This window comes from Hyperolius riggenbachi, chromosome 6 (genome assembly GCF_040937935.1).
Source record: "Hyperolius riggenbachi isolate aHypRig1 chromosome 6, aHypRig1.pri, whole genome shotgun sequence".
NCBI lineage: Eukaryota > Metazoa > Chordata > Amphibia > Anura > Hyperoliidae > Hyperolius > Hyperolius riggenbachi.
Genome location: NC_090651.1, coordinates 170,461,010 through 170,481,823, shown reverse-complemented (window position 1 = coordinate 170,481,823; position 20,814 = coordinate 170,461,010). Strand labels below are relative to the sequence as shown.

Below are 20,814 nucleotides of genomic sequence, written 5' to 3'. Positions count from 1 at the left end.
TTACCCGGAGCCTCTAATGGTCCCCCGCAGATGTCCTGTGCCCGCGCAGCCACTCACCGATGCTCCGGCCCTGCCTACGGTTCACTTCTGGAATTTCGGTTCACTTCTGGAATTTCGGTTCACTTCTGGAATTTTTACTCACCAGAAGCATACTGAACAGGCACAGACCATACTGGGCCTGCGCAGTATGCTCCTGGTGACATCAGCGGGAACGAGGACATGGCAACGCAGGCGCAGTGGTTTTCAGACTTTAAAGTCTGAAATTCCAGAAGTGAACCGGAGGCGGGGCCGGAGCATCGGTGAGTGGCTGCACGGGCATAGGATGTCTGCGGGCACCATTAGAGGCCCCGAGTAAATTCAACTCATTTTCCTCCGACCCTCGTACAGTATTCCTTTAAAAAGAATCTTTACTGTCTGATTTGTAGAACAAAAAAACATACCAATCAAGTCACTGATCTCCTGGATTTATTAGAACAGGTATAGGAACTTATAAGATAGAAGAAATAAGGCTGAAAATTTTGTTGCAGAGTCTCTAATGTTTTAAAAAGAAAAAGAAAAATTTTGAAAAAAAATTCTCAGTGTTCTGTAAGTATGGTTTTAAAATAATGCATGCTACCATAATTAAAACCCACATATTTGCCTATTTGTCCCGATTACTGCCACGTTTACAATTTTTTCCTAGTACAATGTACGGCGACAATATTTTATATGGAAATAAAGCAGCATTTTTCAACTTTGTGTCCATCCCTAATTACAAGCCCATCATTTATAAACCGAAATATACCCTAAATATAGGAGGGGGGGGGGGGAGGGAGGTAATTATGTTTTTTTATTATACATTTTTTATTTTGTTTATACAAAAAATGTTGGGGGACAACGATTGGGGAGTGTGGGAGGTAGGGGGTCAATTTAAAAAGTAAAAATAGGCCTATTTAAAAAAAAAATTGGGGGATGTAATTTTACTATTTGGTCTTGAGATGTCCTCGTGCATAACTTTCCCGTGCGTAGTATTACTACACAGAGGAAGTAATGTGTGGATGTGTAATTATCGTCGTTCATGAATGGCCGGCTCAGTGGTCATTAACTTTCGTGGGAGTGCGCACGTTGGAAGGGGGTAATTGCAAGAGTGGGGAGGGACTAAGTGGCTACGTCCCTGCACAGAGATATAGCATTTTGCAGGGACTTGTCCCGGGGAAGGGGCAGTGGTTAGTGACCAAAAGTTTAAAAAACATAAATAAATGAAAAGCAAATGGAAGCATTTAAAGGGGAGAAATTTGTTATTTAATGTCCACGTAGGCATTGGGGAGAAGCAGTTTCACCACCTCCACTACTAAAACCTACTCCTGCCCCCTCACCCACGCAGAATTAGAGCACAAAACTGCAGTGCAAGTGCAGCAGACCACGCCTGACAGCAATATTGAAAACTAAAAAGGATCATCCACATTATGATTTCTTCACAGTTAACAGTACTGTGGTTAAAGCTAGGTGTTCTGTGTCATCAGGCATATCTATATATTCCAAAACAAAAACTGATCAAAACAGTTGATGCAAAAAAATAAAAAGTGCACATAAGTGGAGTGTTAAAAATATAAAAAGAAAACCAGTCTGACAGAGATGCCATTGCTTAAAACCATGGCCATTTACATTTAAACCATCTGTTAGCATCAAGACTAAAATTAAACTTGCTAGAAGAAGAAAAGCATAAGTACAGTAGAATCCCTTTATTAAAAAAAAACTCCAAGGGTCCAGGAAAGGTAGTTTACTATATCAAAAGTTAGCATCTCGGAATTGGTCATATATTGTATATTTATATTCACATTTGCTGGGACCTGAGTACTGAGTTTATTATATCCAGATATTTACTATATCATAGTTTACTATAACAGTCTACTGTATAACCACTAGTTATTAATTCACCAGGTTTGCAATACACACCATATTCGGTAGGGCAGGTTTCTTATCCAGTGAAAACTGTGGAAGGCTGTTTTGTAGAACAGCTTTGTTCTGCATTTGTGAACCAATCCCTGCAGTTCCCAGATGGGGGCCTGAATTTTGTCCGTATGATGACCCATAGGGATTAGAGTTGTTCATTATTCCAAGCTAGAAAAGAAAAAAAAAAGGCTTAAAATTATATACAAATTTTTTTTTTTTTTAAATTATAAGATTTATTGCTGTATAATTAAAAACCATTCAAAAAATAAATACAGTCAGCTGTTTTTACTGTAGCTTTTCACTATTCTGACAATTATGCAATCCCCTCACTTATGTTCTGTAAATCACAAGGAATCTTGAAAACATTTCAGATCTCTTAAACCCCTTGGCGTTGATTCTTTCCTGATTTTTGGGTCTAAAAGCGGTGCAATTTGTTTGCACCCTTTCAGACCCTAAAACCTGTAAAAAATTATGCTGCCTGGGAGATCTGCAGCAGTTCTTCAATCACTCACCTCCCTGGCTCCAGCGCTGCAGTTATGCCACCATCCTCCAGGTGGCGCTGCAACTCTAAAGTGAAATTCCTGGCTGTCAAGACAACAGCCGGCGATCTCACCAGGAGGAAGCAGAGCCACGGAGGAGAGGAAGAAGAATGGCGGCCGACGGCAGGATCCCCCGGGAGGTATGTAGAAACGACCCCTGCGCGCTATACTCTGCACACAGCCTCCGGCGGCTACCCCGACCAGAGGTCGGGATTACCGCTCTGAGCTGCGTTTTTCCACCCCAACCCTAGCTCGGGATTACTGCCAAGGAGGTTAAGCTCAATGCCCACCTGCAGATGTGGCCAGATAGTTCAGGGCTCACTGCCAAACAATCGTTTCCCTGATCTACCTGGCCACATCTGCAATCATTGTTTGCGGTGGCAGAAACAATTGCAGGAAACCCACACAAGTCAATGGGGATTGAAACCCATCGGTCATTCAAAAAAGGTCAGTTTAGACTTACCTGGTAAAGATGTTTCTAAACATCTCAGTGTACGGCAGGAAAAGGAGAGACTCCAGGCTCCTCCTCCAAGGGAAACACAATTGACAAGAAGTTTAAAAGGCCCCCACCCCCTGCTACCCTCAGTATATAGACAAGAAATCCGGCCAATGAGACACCAAACGTGACCCAGACTCCTGTCTACCGCTCAATCCACACCAAAACAGTGCAAAAAAAGTCAGGAAGAAAGGAAGGCAGCATAGAGGGAGGGATGTAGTATGCCGTACACTGAGATGTTTAAAAAACATCTTTACCAGGTAAGTCTAAACTGACCTTTCTCTAACCATCTCAGTGTACGTCAGGAAAAGGAGAGATAGGCAAGTAACCCCCTACTCATATGAGGGAGGGACTGCTGCCTGAAGCCCCTTTCGACCAAAATGTTGGCCCTGACTGAAGAAGAGTCCCATCTAAAATGCATATCTGGACCAATCAGTCTTTGGTTCTCCCAAAAAGCTTATCGCTTCAATTCTCTGTAGATTGAAGATTGAAAATAATGCAAGGCAAACAGGTATATGCGAATGAGCGCAAGGCTAACGAGCCTATGCGAATGAGCGCAAGGCTTACGAGCCTATGCGAATGAGCGCCAGGCTAACGAGCCTATGCGAATGAGCGCCAGGCTAACGAGCCTATGCGAATGAGCGCCAGGCTAACGAGCCTATGCGAATGAGCGCCAGGCTAACGAGCCTATGCGAATGAGCGCCAGGCTAACGAGCCTATGCGAATGAGCGCCAGGCTAACAGGCCTATGCGAATGAGCGCCAGGCTAACAGGCCTATGCGAATGAGCGCCAGGCTAACAGGCCTATGCGAATGAGCGCCAGGCTAACAGGCCTATGCGAATGAGCGCCAGGCTAACAGGCCTATGCGAATGAGCGCCAGGCTAACAGGCCTATGCGAATGAGCGCCAGGCTAACAGGCCTATGCGAATGAGCGCCAGGCTAACAGGCCTATGCGAATGAGCGCCAGGCTAACAGGCCTATGCGAATGAGCGCCAGGCTAACAGGCCTATGCGAATGAGCGCCAGGCTAACAGGCCTATGCGAATGAGCGCCAGGCTAACAGGCCTATGCGAATGAGCGCCAGGCTAACAGGCCTATGCGAATGAGCGCCAGGCTAACAGGCCTATGCGAATGAGCGCCAGGCTAACAGGCCTATGCGAATGAGCGCCAGGCTAACAGGCCTATGCGAATGAGCGCCAGGCTAACAGGCCTATGCGAATGAGCGCCAGGCTAACAGGCCTATGCGAATGAGCGCCAGGCTAACAGGCCTATGCGAATGAGCGCCAGGCTAACAGGCCTATGCGAATGAGCGCCAGGCTAACAGGCCTATGCGAATGAGCGCCAGGCTAACAGGCCTATGCGAATGAGCGCCAGGCTAACAGGCCTATGCGAATGAACGCCAGGCTAACAGGCCTATGCGAATGAACGCCAGGCTAACAGGCCTATGCGAATGAACGCCAGGCTAACAGGCCTATGCGAATGAACGCCAGGCTAACAGGCCTATGCGAATGAACGCCAGGCTAACAGGCCTATGCGAATGAACGCCAGGCTAACAGGCCTATGCGAATGAACGCCAGGCTAACAGGCCTATGCGAATGAACGCCAGGCTAACAGGCCTATGCGAATGAACGCCAGGCTAACAGGCCTATGCGAATGAACGCCAGGCTAACAGGCCTATGCGAATGAACGCCAGGCTAACAGGCCTATGCGAATGAACCAGGGCTGTGGAGTCGGTCCAAAAATCCACCGACTCCGACTCCGACTCCTCAGTTTAGGAATCCAACGACTCCGACTCCGACTCCTCGACTCCGACTCCTCTAATTTGCATATTACAATTTTGTTGATTAAAAGTATGTAACATGAAATTCGTCTCTTAACTGCCAACGCTTAGGAATTTTACAAGACAACTGAAGTGAGAAGGATATGTAGACTACTATATTTATTCCCTTTAGACTAAAACTAGTCCTTGGTAAGAGTACTTGAAAAAGGTACAAACTGGAACAAAGAACATCTATCAGGCCCTAGGCAATGTAAGTGTGGGTACATGTAAGAATGATGTGCAGGTACTCTGCAGGGGAATGAGGAGATTCTTCCTCTATTACACATTCTTCATGCACAATCTGAACCAGGTTTATGGGTGACAGACAACACCTCTGTGTTCAATGTGCACAGCATTCTCAGTGGATTCCCTGCAGCTCTGTGGGGAGTGCATATGTAGAGTATAGTACTACTGTGTAACAAAGTAAACCTGAGACAGATGAAATTAAAGTTTTATACATACCTGGGGCTTCCTCCAGCCGCCTTCAGGATAATCAGTCCCTAGTTGTCCTCCTCCACCACCTGGATCTTCTGCTATGAGTCCAGGTACTTGAGCCAGTCGGGCGTAGTGCGCATGCACACACTCTGCCGCCAGGAGCATACTACACCTGTGCAGCACTATTGCGCAGGTGCAGAATGTTCCTGGCTGTGGGAGCGGCATGCGGCCGGACAGCGCTGACTGGCTGAATTACCAGGACTCATAGCAGAAGATCCGGGTGGTGGAGGACAGCGAGGGACTGATTAGCCTGAAGGGGGCTGGAGGAAGCCCCAGGTATGTATAAAACTTTACTTTTCATCCGTCTCAGGTACCCTTTAATTTGTAGTCACCAAACCAAATTTTAACATATCAAATTATTTGATTTCATCAGCAAAGGGAGTGCATACATTTGCATAAATCAGCATCAGTGCAGAATTATTTCCATCTCATTGACCATCTCTATTAGTGACACAGCTACACATCAGGCTTTATTCTTACAGCATAGATGTTATTTAGTATATATAAGAGATTCCTGTGTACACATCATATATACAGCCACAATCAGATATGTATATCTGACCTTAAAAATACGGGGACTGCTTTATTGAAGCAGCACAAGTAACTAATTTTGATTGGTTTATTTCATTTTTGTGGACTAAGCACAGCTATTACTGTATATATACTGTATATATACATTATTTTTAATGACTATTATCTGAGAAATAGAACATTTTATCATATTTTCTATTTTAATTACAGTTACAAATTCATTAGGAGTCGGAGCATTTTTTCCCGACTCCGACTCCAGGCACCCAAAATTGCCCGACTCCACGACTCCGACTCCACGACTCCACAGCCCTGGAATGAACGCCAGGCTAACAGGCCTATGCGAATGAACGCCAGGCTAACAGGCCTATGCGGATGAACGCCAGGCTAACAGGCCTATGCGAATGAACGCCAGGCTAACAGGCCTATGCGAATGAACGCCAGGCTAACAGGCCTATGCGAATGAACGCCAGGCTAACAGGCCTATGCGAATGAACGCCAGGCTAACAGGCCTATGCGAATGAACGCCAGGCTAACAGGCCTATGCGAATGAACGCCAGGCTAACAGGCCTATGCGAATGAACGCCAGGCTAACAGGCCTATGCGAATGAACGCCAGGCTAACAGGCCTATGCGAATGAACGCCAGGCTAACAGGCCTATGCGAATGAACGCCAGGCTAACAGGCCTATGCGAATGAACGCCAGGCTAACAGGCCTATGCGAATGAACGCCAGGCTAACAGGCCTATGCGAATGAACGCCAGGCTAACAGGCCTATGCGAATGAACGCCAGGCTAACAGGCCTATGCGAATGAGCGCCAGGCTAACAGGCCTATGCGAATGAGCGCCAGGCTAACAGGCCTATGCGAATGAGCGCCAGGCTAACAGGCCTATGCGAATGAGCGCCAGGCTAACAGGCCTATGCGAATGAGCGCCAGGCTAACAGGCCTATGCGAATGAGCGCCAGGCTAACAGGCCTATGCGAATGAGCGCCAGGCTAACAGGCCTATGCGAATGAGCGCCAGGCTAACAGGCCTATGCGAATGAGCGCCAGGCTAACAGGCCTATGCGAATGAGCGCCAGGCTAACAGGCCTATGCGAATGAGCGCCAGGCTAACAGGCCTATGCGAATGAGCGCCAGGCTAACAGGCCTATGCGAATGAGCGCCAGGCTAACAGGCCTATGCGAATGAGCGCCAGGCTAACAGGCCTATGCGAATGAGCGCCAGGCTAACAGGCCTATGCGAATGAGCGCCAGGCTAACAGGCCTATGCGAATGAGCGCCAGGCTAACAGGCCTATGCGAATGAGCGCCAGGCTAACAGGCCTATGCGAATGAGCGCCAGGCTAACAGGCCTATGCGAATGAGCGCCAGGCTAACAGGCCTATGCGAATGAGCGCCAGGCTAACAGGCCTATGCGAATGAGCGCCAGGCTAACAGGCCTATGCGAATGAGCGCCAGGCTAACAGGCCTATGCGAATGAGCGCCAGGCTAACAGGCCTATGCGAATGAGCGCCAGGCTAACAGGCCTATGCGAATGAGCGCCAGGCTAACAGGCCTATGCGAATGAGCGCCAGGCTAACAGGCCTATGCGAATGAGCGCCAGGCTAACAGGCCTATGCGAATGAGCGCCAGGCTAACAGGCCTATGCGAATGAGCGCCAGGCTAACAGGCCTATGCGAATGAGCGCCAGGCTAACAGGCCTATGCGAATGAGCGCCAGGCTAACAGGCCTATGCGAATGAGCGCCAGGCTAACAGGCCTATGCGAATGAGCGCCAGGCTAACAGGCCTATGCGAATGAGCGCCAGGCTAACAGGCCTATGCGAATGAGCGCCAGGCTAACAGGCCTATGCGAATGAGCGCCAGGCTAACAGGCCTATGCGAATGAGCGCCAGGCTAACAGGCCTATGCGAATGAGCGCCAGGCTAACAGGCCTATGCGAATGAGCGCCAGGCTAACAGGCCTATGCGAATGAGCGCCAGGCTAACAGGCCTATGCGAATGAGCGCCAGGCTAACAGGCCTATGCGAATGAGCGCCAGGCTAACAGGCCTATGCGAATGAGCGCCAGGCTAACAGGCCTATGCGAATGAGCGCCAGGCTAACAGGCCTATGCGAATGAGCGCCAGGCTAACAGGCCTATGCGAATGAACGCCAGGCTAACAGGCCTATGCGAATGAACGCCAGGCTAACAGGCCTATGCGAATGAACGCCAGGCTAACAGGCCTATGCGAATGAACGCCAGGCTAACAGGCCTATGCGAATGAACGCCAGGCTAACAGGCCTATGCGAATGAACGCCAGGCTAACAGGCCTATGCGAATGAACGCCAGGCTAACAGGCCTATGCGAATGAACGCCAGGCTAACAGGCCTATGCGAATGAACGCCAGGCTAACAGGCCTATGCGAATGAACGCCAGGCTAACAGGCCTATGCGAATGAACGCCAGGCTAACAGGCCTATGCGAATGAACGCCAGGCTAACAGGCCTATGCGAATGAACGCCAGGCTAACAGGCCTATGCGAATGAACGCCAGGCTAACAGGCCTATGCGAATGAACGCCAGGCTAACAGGCCTATGCGAATGAACGCCAGGCTAACAGGCCTATGCGAATGAACGCCAGGCTAACAGGCCTATGCGAATGAACGCCAGGCTAACAGGCCTATGCGAATGAACGCCAGGCTAACAGGCCTATGCGAATGAACGCCAGGCTAACAGGCCTATGCGAATGAACGCCAGGCTAACAGGCCTATGCGAATGAACGCCAGGCTAACAGGCCTATGCGAATGAACGCCAGGCTAACAGGCCTATGCGAATGAACGCCAGGCTAACAGGCCTATGCGAATGAACGCCAGGCTAACAGGCCTATGCGAATGAACGCCAGGCTAACAGGCCTATGCGAATGAACGCCAGGCTAACAGGCCTATGCGAATGAACGCCAGGCTAACAGGCCTATGCGAATGAACGCCAGGCTAACAGGCCTATGCGAATGAACGCCAGGCTAACAGGCCTATGCGAATGAACGCCAGGCTAACAGGCCTATGCGAATGAACGCCAGGCTAACAGGCCTATGCGAATGAACGCCAGGCTAACAGGCCTATGCGAATGAACGCCAGGCTAACAGGCCTATGCGAATGAACGCCAGGCTAACAGGCCTATGCGAATGAACGCCAGGCTAACAGGCCTATGCGAATGAACGCCAGGCTAACAGGCCTATGCGAATGAACGCCAGGCTAACAGGCCTATGCGAATGAACGCAAGGCTAACAGGCCTATGCGAATGAACGCAAGGCTAACAGGCCTATGCGAATGAACGCAAGGCTAACAGGCCTATGCGAATGAACGCAAGGCTAACAGGCCTATGCGAATGAACGCAAGGCCAACAGGCCTATGCGAATGAACGCAAGGCCAACAGGCCTATGCGAATGAACGCAAGGCCAACAGGCCTATGCGAATGAACGCAAGGCCAACAGGCCTATGCGAATGAACGCAAGGCCAACAAGCCTATGCGAATGAACGCAAGGCCAACAAGCCTATGCGAATGAACGCAAGGCCAACAGGCCTATGCGAATGAACGCAAGGCTAACAGGCCTATGCGAATGAACGCAAGGCTAACAGGCCTATGCGAATGAACGCAAGGCTAACAGGCCTATGCGAATGAACGCAAGGCTAACAGGCCTATGCGAATGAACGCAAGGCTAACAGGCCTATGCGAATGAACGCAAGGCTAACAGGCCTATGCGAATGAACGCAAGGCTAACAGGCCTAAGCAAATGAAAGCAAAGCTATCAAGCGTCTGCAAATGAAAGCAAAGCTATCAAGCGTCTGCAAATGAAAGCAAAGCTATCAAGCGTCTGCAAATGAAAGCAAAGCTATCAAGCGTCTGCAAATGAAAGCAAAGCTATCAAGCGTCTGCAAATGAAAGCAAAGCTATCAAGCGTCTGCAAATGAAAGCAAAGCTATCAAGCGTCTGCAAATGAAAGCAAAGCTATCAAGCGTCTGCAAATGAAAGCAAAGCTATCAAGCGTCTGCAAATGAAAGCAAAGCTATCAAGCGTCTGCAAATGAAAGCAAAGCTATCAAGCGTCTGCAAATGAAAGCAAAGCTATCAAGCGTCTGCAAATGAAAGCAAAGCTATCAAGCGTCTGCAAATGAAAGCAAAGCTATCAAGCGTCTGCAAATGAAAGCAAAGCTATCAAGCGTCTGCAAATGAAAGCAAAGCTATCAAGCGTCTGCAAATGAAAGCAAAGCTATCAAGCGTCTGCAAATGAAAGCAAAGCTATCAAGCGTCTGCAAATGAAAGCAAAGCTATCAAGCGTCTGCAATTGAAAGCAAAGCTATCAAGCGTCTGCAAATGAAAGCAAAGCTATCAAGCGTCTGCAAATGAAAGCAAAGCTATCAAGCGTCTGCAAATGAAAGCAAAGCTATCAAGCGTCTGCAAAGGAAAGCAAAGCTATCAAGCGTCTGCAAATGAAAGCAAAGCTATCAAGCGTCTGCATACGAAAGCCAAGCTATCAAGCCTCTGCATACGAAAGCCAAGCTATCAAGCATATGCAAATAAATGCAAGGCTTAACAAGCTTCTGCAAAAGAAATCAAGTCTTGCGAGCCTATGCACATGAAAGCAAGGTTAACAAGCATATGCAAATAAATGCTAATGAATGCAAATGCAAGGCTGACAATCTTCTGTAAATTGAAGCAAAGCTATCATGCATATGTAAATAAAAGCAAAGCTGACAAGTATATGCAGATAAATGCAAGGCTTAACAAGCCTCTGCAAAAGAAATCAAGTCTTGCAAGCCTATGCAAAATGAAAGCAAGGCTAACAAGCATATGCAAAGAAAATCAAGGTTAACAAGTCTCAGCAAATAAATGCAGGGCTAACCAGCCTAAGCAAATTATAATCTGCACACAAATGCAAATCAGGGGACCACCTGAAATTATTCAGAGATTTGTTGGGTGAAAGTTTCTATACCCCTAATTCTGCCAATCAACTTTATTCCTGTGCAGGCTTGACCAGCTAATTTGTTATAATCCCAGGGAAGCCTATTGTTGCAATGGCAACATTCCACCTTCATCCAGTCCTGCATCTATTGCTTGCTTGTTTGGACACAGGAGAAGAAATAGCACAAAACATACAAGGGAAACCACTCTAATCTCAGCCATGTGAATGCATTTCCCCAGCAAATAATTATCAGTCCCCACAGCTAGCATGTAACAATCCTATGCAAATGCTAGACCTGAAAATTACTTCTGTAAACTCACAGGAATAGGATCAGGGGTAAGGGCTTTTAGAAATCGCTGAGCCCCATCTGGAGAAAAGAGAAACTTAGGGATTCTAATCTTTGTACTGTCCCCTCAGATTCTCCCCCCAAGCAAATACATGGTAAACGCTACATCACCGTGTTGTCTGCCGACAGAGGATCCGCCATGACTTGCAACAGCAACCGCTCAGCCGGCGTCTCTGTCTCCTCCATTATACTGGAGTGATCCGGAAGTACCACATCCTTAAGCTTCTGCTGTGATCACTTCCTACGGCTGCTGGAGGACGGCGTTGTCCATATACAAAAATCTTGGTGCCGTCTCATCCTAGCCATCTCCCCCTTGTCAGATGCCACTGTGCACCCGCGTGCACTCACCGCTCAAACTGCCCACCTGGCCGAGCTAAGTGAGATCATCTGCGACCCTTCAGGCTACCGAAGGGGGGAGATTCCCAGCGTCATAACACACACAGACATGATGACCACCTGGGAACAGAAGCACTATGTCTAACTATTGCAGGCAGGATAAACTTCCCAACGCCTGATCACAGGCCAGGATGGGATCTTATCCCAAACAAACTGCTCTGCATAGCTACACAAAGTCGCCAAATAGATAAATAAACTAAAGCTGTCAACTGTGTCCTCGGCAGGCCGGAAACACAAGATACTGAGTGTAGCAGGGGGTGGGGGCCTTTTAAACTTCTTGTCAATTGTGTTTCCCTTGGAGGAGGAGCCTGGAGTCTCTCCTTTTCCTGCCGTACACTAAGATGGTTAGAGAAAGAATGATTGCCGCAGGTGTAATTTGACAGTCAACATCGCTTAAAGAGACACTGAAGCAAAAAAAAAAACATGATATAATAAATTGGTTGTGTAGTACAGCTAAAGGTGCCCATACACTAGAACGAATATGGGCAGATTCGACCAAGAGAAATTTATCTCTAATCGAATCTAATTAGAGATAAATATGTCTCTAATCGAATCTGCCCATACACTACAGGCGGATTCCAGATTTCAGCATAAAATCATCCGGGAATTTGCTGAACCGCCGCTGTCCGTCCTGCCGCTGCCCCCAAAATGTATAAATGTATGTAAATTATGTAGTGCATTTATACATTACCTGTCCTGAAGCAGCTCACTGGGTCCATGCGTCCATCTCGCCGGGTAAGCCGCATACACGCTAGCGGCGCATAGTCTGACGTCAGGCGCTATGCGCCTTCGTGACGTCAGAGCGACGCCGGCGTGTATGCGGAACCCGGACGGAAACCGCGTGGAGGCTGACACCGGACAGGTAATGTATAAATGCACTACACACATTTATACAATGCGGCTGCGGGGGAAAAGGTTTCTTCGTCTCGTCCCTCGTTCGCAAATTGGCCGCCATACCGCCACGCACCCGACCAACCTTGGGCCAAAATTTACCAACATGCGGCCAATATCTGTCCCGAAATTGGTCGCTTTGACGGTCGGGCATGCACTTGGCAGCACCAATTTTCATCCAATTCGATTATAATCGAATTCGATGGTCGATTGGTTGGTTGCCTAGTGTATGGCCCCCTTAAGAAATAAAGCATTAGAAGCAGACATAAGTCTAATATTTTTTTCTAGTACAGGAAAAGTTAAACTCCAGTTATCTATGCAAATAGCCACTGAGCTCTACGACTTTGAAAGTCGCTGAGAGCTCTGACTTTTGATTAGGTTAGAGCAACTGTATTGTGTTTTTCTTTTGCAGAGAACAGTTCAGGACAGGTCAAAAGTTCACTGCCTGTCCTGTAAAAACATTTAGAATGCTGAGTAATGTGTAAACTGCTAATATTAGAGAATGATGCAATGTTATATAAAAAAAAAAAAAAAAAAAAAAAAAAAGCTGTATAACTGAAAATATAAAATATGAGAATTTTTTGCTACCAATATTCTAGTAATTACTACACAACCAATTCATCATAATTTTTTTCCGTTTCAGTGTCTAATGAATTGTCGTTGAACAATGTTCGCCATTATTTTGTAGCAGGATAACAGAGGCGCCAGGTAGAGTAAAATTAATTAAATTGTTAAAAAGGGCGAAGTGGGTGGACTCACCTCCCTTCTAGAAGAAATGGCTGGACAACGGGCAAGTTACTTGCAGTTTAAAGTAACATTTAATAATAACTCCAAAAGTGCAACGCGTTTCACGGGTAACAGTCCCGCTTCTTCAGGCAAACAATTTTTGGAGGGTACACTGTCTGGTCAAGAGCTGGGTATAGCGCCTCTGTCTACCTGGCGCCTCTGTTATCCTGCTACAAAATTTAATCCACCCTTGGTGGAGGGGTGTATCCCCACTTTTTCCTATCTACAGAGAGCGACTTCTTAGACCTGAGCGGGGTCAGGTTATAATTCTCCCCACCTGCTCGCCCAGTGGTTGCCTTGGTGGCGACCTACCTTTGTGAGTATAATCACCTTCTTTATCACCAGATACCATTACATTAACATACTACACCATATTGGGCTCTCGGTTTCCCTCTCTTCACAATGTTCGCCATTAAACTAATGATTTGGCGTGCAAAATAGTTTAAAAAAAAAAAATCACATGGTGGGTATGGGCCTTTACTTTGGACTGTCTCTCCAGAGACTTTAGATCAGGTCAGTCGCACAATAATGGATACTGGATTTAAAGGTCTGCAACTGCTGTGATCACTGTGATGCTTACTGATCTACTCGTACAGAAATATGGATGTTATGGGACAGGATTAGACAAAAAAAAGAAGAGAAACTTATCCCATTGCAGGCCCTTGTAGATATTAATAGCTAGATGCAAATGAAAAACAAACATTGAGACTACCAAATGACCACCACTACCAATTTTTTTTTGTGAAGTGTTGCTTTAAGAACACTACTTCGGGCTCTATTCACAAAAAAAACTTGACATAAATAACTTATCTAATTGATAAAAATAATATTTCAGCACATTTACAAGCAAAATAATAGCTCAAAGTAAGTTGTTTCTGATTAACTTCATTTCAATATTACTTTTCTTACCTTAACTATTTTATATTTTAGCTCTTTGGGAGCTTAAAAAAGTAACCGATAAGGTGAAAACCGCTTTATGAATCGCACCCATTTTATTAAATTTTTTTTAGTACAGTACACAAAAAGAGGGCGTCTACAATTGTGTTTGAATAACTGAGTACTATGAATGAATGTTCCACTTTTATGGTGCATGCAAGAGATTCTATTCCAAATCCAAATCCAAAAAAGCTTTATTGGCAGGACCAAATACATTTAGCATTGCCAAAGCAAAATAGAACATTAATGTGGGGGGGGGGGGGGGGGGGGATTGTGGGAATAAGGGAAGGACATGGGTATACAGTCCATAGGAGGATGTACGGGATGGTATGGGGGGATGGGGTATATATATTTAGTGAACATGGCATTGGTATGTGAATCAGTATGTTATGGCCCATATGCTGGCCACAGTGCTTATTTTTGATTTATCAGAATCAAATACACTACTATCAAACAATACACTGAGGTAATGCAATCAAAACCATTTCCATGATTACTCAAACAGACTTATATTCCCCATTGATTTTATAAACTCAAATCAACCTTTTTTCAATCTTTTTTTGATAATTGAATGCGTGGGAACCAAAATAGGTTGATTATATTCTTGTACTTTTTTTCTTCTCAAATATAGAGCACTTTATGCAGAAAAAAAGAAACTGGCTCTCTGGCGTTCAATTTCTGCAGGATTTCTGTGCAAAAAACAGTTCAATTAATTTTCGTGAAATTCTTGCCTACAACTTATTAAATGATATGTCAAGCAAGAGCCTAGTATCCATTTTAATTTATAATAAGTTTTAAATACAAAATGTCAAAAAATGTAATTCTCTAAAATAAAAAAACTTATCACAAAGAAAAATCCTCAAATATACATGAAGCAATAAATTACAGATATAGAAAAAATATACTGGACAGTATTGGCTACTTACTGCACCGGGTGCAGTATAATCACATCCTGAGAAAACTTCATTTGAAGTCCCAGAGACGCGAAAGTTAGTCAATTGAGAGCGGGCAGCCGCTACCGTTCCTGCCGGTTAGCGGGGAGATGAATGAATGGGAATGCAGTTCCCATTCATTAATCTAAGTCCCCGAGTCAATGAACGCTGGCATCTATGAGATCGCCTGCGTCATTGTATCTTCCAGGTGTTAAGCCTCATCTACGCGCGTAGATGAGGCTCCGATCAGGCGGCTCGATTAACCGCCTGATCACCTCTTCCGCTCGCCCGCGCGTCGGATACGATTCCCCACTGATCCCGCTTATCTTCCGCTCGATTCCCTGCCATTGTCCCCTCGCGGGAACGAGCAGGAATCGGCGGTGGGGAGATCCGTCCTGTCCAATCTTATAAATCGAGCTGCATCAGCGGCTCGATTGATAAGGAACATCGGAGTCTCATCTACGCGTGTAGATGAGGCTTTACACTGCCACCCATTATTCCAATTTACGTCCTTATATACGTGAATCGGAAATAATGACTGAGAACATCTTGTGGCCAAATAGTAAAACTACATTTTATTTAATAAAAACACCTACACTTAGATCTAAAATTAACTATTTCCCTATCACACTCCCCCTCAGAACCCACTTTTTTTTATATATGACAAAAAAAAAATAAATACACAAATAAGTTGCCTTAGGGACTGAACTTCAACATTTATGTGAGAAGGTAAATTACGGTTTATTAATTTGCGGACTTATAAAAAGTGATTGGAAGCAAAACTGAAAAAAATGCACCTTATTTCCAAATAAAAATATTGGCGCCATACATTGTACTAGGGAAAAAGTTTAAAAGTTAAAAGTTGCAATAGCCGGGAAAAATGGGCAAATAAAATGTGTGGGTTTTATCCACAGTAGAATGTTTTATTTTAAACACTATAATGGCTGAAAACTAAGAAAAAAATTTTCATTTTGTCTAATTCAATTAAAATGTGTTTAGAATAAACTAATCTTAGCATAATGTACCTCCCAAAGAAAGCCTAATTGATGGCAGAAAAAACGAGATATAGAGCATGTCATTGTGATTAGTTGTGATTAAGTTATTGGCGGAAGAAAGGGGAGGAGCGCTGACAGGTCAAAATTGCTCTGGTCCTGAAGGGGAAAAAACCCATTGCAAAATACAGAGGCGCCAGTATAGGATAAAATATATTAGAAGTAAAATGGGGGTAAATGATGAATTTACCTCCCCAGAGAAGACAACAGTAGTGTATCATAAAAACAACATTTATTCTTACTCCAACAAGTTTGCAACGCGTTTCACGGGTCCAACGCCCGCTTCCTCAGGCGAAGTACAATAGGGAGCAACTGTACTATTGACAAAGCGTCTGTCAGTACAGTTGCTCCCTTTTGTACTCTGTTTTCCTATATTTTATCCTATACTGGCGCCTCTGTAGCTTACAATAATATCTAATTATCCACCTGGTGGATGGGTGTGATCACCCTTCTCCCCCCCCCCCCCCCCCCCATGTACAGAGAGACTTCTGAAACTGAGTGGGGACGGGTCTAATTACCCCCCCCCCCCCCATGCGCTTTTAGTGTTGCTTCATCTGGCAAACCATACTTGTGAGTATAGCAGTCACTGACAATCTCCAGTGGCATCAATAATACACTACTGGGGCTCTCATTGTTTCCCTTTTGTTTATATACTATACAGTGTTTACCTAAAAGATCGCTCGTGTGGTACAACAACTAAAGGTGGCCACATATTTTTTTTAAATATCTGTTCAAGTCATGAATTGCAATCAATTTTTCTGACTAACATTTCAAAAATATGACCAATGTACCACACACTAATTTTTTTTCCCCAATTATGCTAAAAATGATTGAAAATTGAGAACATTGCTAGGGTGTGTATATTAATAAATTTACTAACAAAAACCACACAACCTTTAGAAAATCAAAGAAAAATTTCCAGCATTGACATAAATCGGATCATTTTATTGTATCGTGTGTGGCCACCTTAAGAGCCTGTTCACACACACTTGCATGTCGTTTACCACAGTTTATGCAAGCACAGCATTTTGATCAGTATTTTTTTTCCAGTATCTGGAAGCAGCATGGTCTCTGGTTGTTCCAGGGCCCATTGGCACCGCACTCCTGTGGCCCGTGTGGGTGTACAACTAACAGTAGGTGATGCACATCCACTATTATAACTCTTTCCAGGCCAGTTTTTACTCTGGGGAACTGTTACACGAGGTTGATTCAACCATGCAATTTGTAGCAAGTTTTTTTTTTATGAACGAGCCAGCCTCATCTTTACCACCAGGGAGGTGAAAGTGTATTAGGCCAGTTTAAAGAACACCTCAAGTGAGAGATATGGCGGCTGACCTATTTACTTCACTTCTAAGGGTTGTTATTATGATTTGAGGTAAAATTATGGAGCATTGAATTGAGGTTCCCTACACTGTCCCACACTATGGGTTTCCCTCCTTTCATGCCGATAGCAGCCCCATAGTGCAGACACATTAATTGCAGCATGAGCTGGTGCATTGTCATGCATGAAGATTATTTTGTCACAGGTAGCACGGTTGTTCTTTAAGTACCATGGCTGAAAGTGGACAGTCAGGATCTCCACAAACTTTTCAGAAGTCATTTTCACACCTTCAGGGACCCTAAAGGGGCTGACTAGTTCTTTCCCCATGAGCCCGACCCAAACCATGACTCAGCTACCTTCCTGCTCTATCCCATCCTTGCTGTGGCATGGTGGCCATCCACCAACCATCCAGGATTGCATGGCATCAATAAACAAGACTGCTTGAAAATTATTCTTGCAATTCTGGGCCCACTGCAGCCATTTCTGCTAGTGAGCATTGGTTAGGGGAGGCTGAATAGGTACTTTATGCCTAACTGCAATTCTCTGGAGAATCCTGCACCCTGATGTTTGTGGGACGCCAGAGGCACCAGCATATTCAAATACCTGTTTGCTGCTTTGTTATGGCTTTTTAACAGCTGCTCTCTTAATCTGATGTACAGGTAGTCCCCGACTTACGAACGCCCGACTTACGAACGACCCGTCGATACGAACGGCATGGATTCTCTGCTTCCATGCGAACAAGTCAAAAACATCTTTTTTCAAATTGGACTTGTAGTTTTTGAGAAAAAAAAATCAAAGAAAAAATTTTAAACTTGTATAAACAGGTACAACGGCAGAGGTGACAGATGGGGACACTGGAGACACAGGGGGCAGAGGAGGTACAGGGGACAGAAATGGCACAATGTTCCGACTTAAAAGAGACTCTAACAACAAAAACCTCCCCTGGGGGGTACTCACCTCGGGTGGGGGAAGCCTCCGGATCCTATGAGGCTTCCCACGCCGTCCTCTGTCCCACGGGGGTCTCGCCGCAGCCCTCCGAACAGCCGGCGACCTGTGCCGACTGTCAGTCAATATTTACCTTTGCTGGCTCCAGCGGGGCGCTGTGGCGACTTTCGGAACGGAAATACCCGATCTCCGTCGGGTCCGCTCTACTGCGCAGGCGCCGGAAACTTGCGCCTGCGCAGTAGAGCAGACCCGACGGCGATCAGGTATTTCCGCCTACTTCGGCGCCGACAGCCATCAGAGCGCCTGCGCAGGAGCCAGGAAGGTAAATATTACGTCACGGTTGTACGGAGGGCTACAGCGAGACCCCCGAGGGACGCAGGACGGCGTGGGAAGCCTCATTAGGATCCTGAGGCTTCCCCACCCGAGGTGAGTACCCCCAGGGGCCGTTTTTGTCGTTACAGTTCCTCTTTAAGAACAGATTCAGGTTAAGAACGAACCTACAGTCCCCATCTCGTTCGTTAACCGGGGACTACTGTATTTGTTTGGCAGAACCCTTTCTTATTATATTTTCATTAAATATAACGGTTTTTCATACTTTGGCCAAGGCATTCAACTATTTCACACTTATCATTTTTCTCTCTCATATTGCATGAAAATGGTTGTCGGCTTAATGTGGAACACCCTTTTTAGTATGTTTTCATTTAATTAGGATCACCTGACAAACTTGTTATCAGGTGTCCGAGATTGATTTCAGTGATCAAGAGAGCCCTGAGACAATATCATCCATGGGCTTAATTGAAAAACAACTGGTTTAATTGAAAAAGAAACCGGTATAATGCAATTGTGCATGGTATTGCCACTCTCTCTTCACCGAGAAATCAGGGTTTTTTTCCCCCTCCGGTTCATAACGATTTTCAGTAAAAGGCAATCAAAATTATGATCCTTGTGACAATATATTCGACAGATTCGGTCAAAGTGATCAAATTTGACGAGAACTGACTGTGAAAATGTTGTGTATATAGGCAGCTTTAGAATTCTGTAACATAATACATTCTGAGAATACCTTTATTTTAAGACCGTCACATGACTATGACCATCTCACTGATTTTCCTAAAGTCTGGCATGCTTCCAAACTTTCTCTGGACGTCTGTCAATCAGCATTGTGTCCCCTGGCAGTGCTGGATAGTTACTGGTTAAGGGCACTGCCTTTGACATGGGAGACCAGGGTTCAAATCCTGGCTAGGGTCAGTACCTATTCAGTCAGGTGTTCAATGCAAGACTCCCTAACACTGCAGGGTGGCCTCGAGTGCGTCCCAGCGGCTGGAGCTCGAGCTCTTTGAGTCAGACAGGACAAAAGCGCTATACAAAAATGTTCGGATTATTATTGAAATATCTACCACACCCCTCATCAGGAGAGGTAGTGAGCAGCAACTCAGCCGCACCTTCCCTTCTAGAAGACCTCAACTTTCTAGTAGGTCAACAGAAGGAGATACTGGATGCTTGGACAGCTGTAAACAGCCATTATTTCCAACAATGAGAAAAGGCTCGCAGGACTGTCAGGACCTAGGTGCTGACATCACACTGTGGGAGGTCTTTTACCACAATATCAGCCATACCGACCCCCCCAAGATTTCTCATGGGAAAAAGCAACTGATTGTCATGAAGTTCAATCCTATGTTAAAGTTCCTCTTTAACCTCCTTAGTGGTATGCCCAACACTGTGTCGGGCATACTGCTGTCTGGCCCCAGGAGTCCCCCATAATTGAATAATTTTCTCAAATGACTGTAAACCCTTTAGCTAGCACTAGGCTAGCTAGTAAAGGTGTCCGGCACCCCCGGATCCCCCCGTTTATACATTACAACCCCCCCCCCCCCCCCCCCCCCCCGATCTAGGCGATCACACAGCCTCCCTGCATAGGTCTCTCCATGGGGAGGATCAGGTTTGCGCATGACGTCATGTGCGATCCTCCCCATAGTGAAGACCAGAGCTGTGCGGGGAGGCTGCACCGATCGCTGGATCCAGGCTGGGTAATGTATGTACATGGGGGAGTGGCAGGGATCAGGGGGTGCCGGACACCTTTACTAGCTAGCCTAGTGCTAGTTAAAGGGTTTACAGTCATTTGAGACAATTTTATTATCCGGGCAAAAAGTAACAAAACCTCCTGAGCGGCGTAACGCTCAGGAGGTTAAAATAATCCTGAGATGGCCAAATAAAAAGATTTACTTACCTAGGGCTTCCTCCAGAACCATGAGCACCGATGCGTCAATCATCCTCCCAAGTGCCTCCGTTGCCTGGTATAAGTCCCAGGAATCTGGCTCAGTCGCGGCAGTTGGCTGTTCTGTGCATGTGCGGGCCGCGCATGCACAGAACAGCTGACTGGTAACACTGAGCCAGATTACCAGGACCGATACTAGGCGAATGGAGGCACTCAGGAGGACAGTGCTCATGGGGCTGGAGGAAGCAC

The 20,814-nt window shown here is 45.9% G+C and overlaps 1 protein-coding gene across 1 annotated transcript in view; it reads right to left on the bottom strand.

Moving 5' to 3' along the window:
* The window catches only part of EP300 (E1A binding protein p300), a 264,101-nt gene that overhangs the window by 189,449 nt on the left and 53,838 nt on the right, over positions 1-20,814 (bottom strand). The window contains exon 3 of the mRNA XM_068242112.1: positions 1,936-2,100. Coding sequence (XP_068098213.1) covers positions 1,936-2,100 — 165 coding nt within the window. The remainder of the gene's footprint in view (positions 1-1,935; positions 2,101-20,814) is intronic.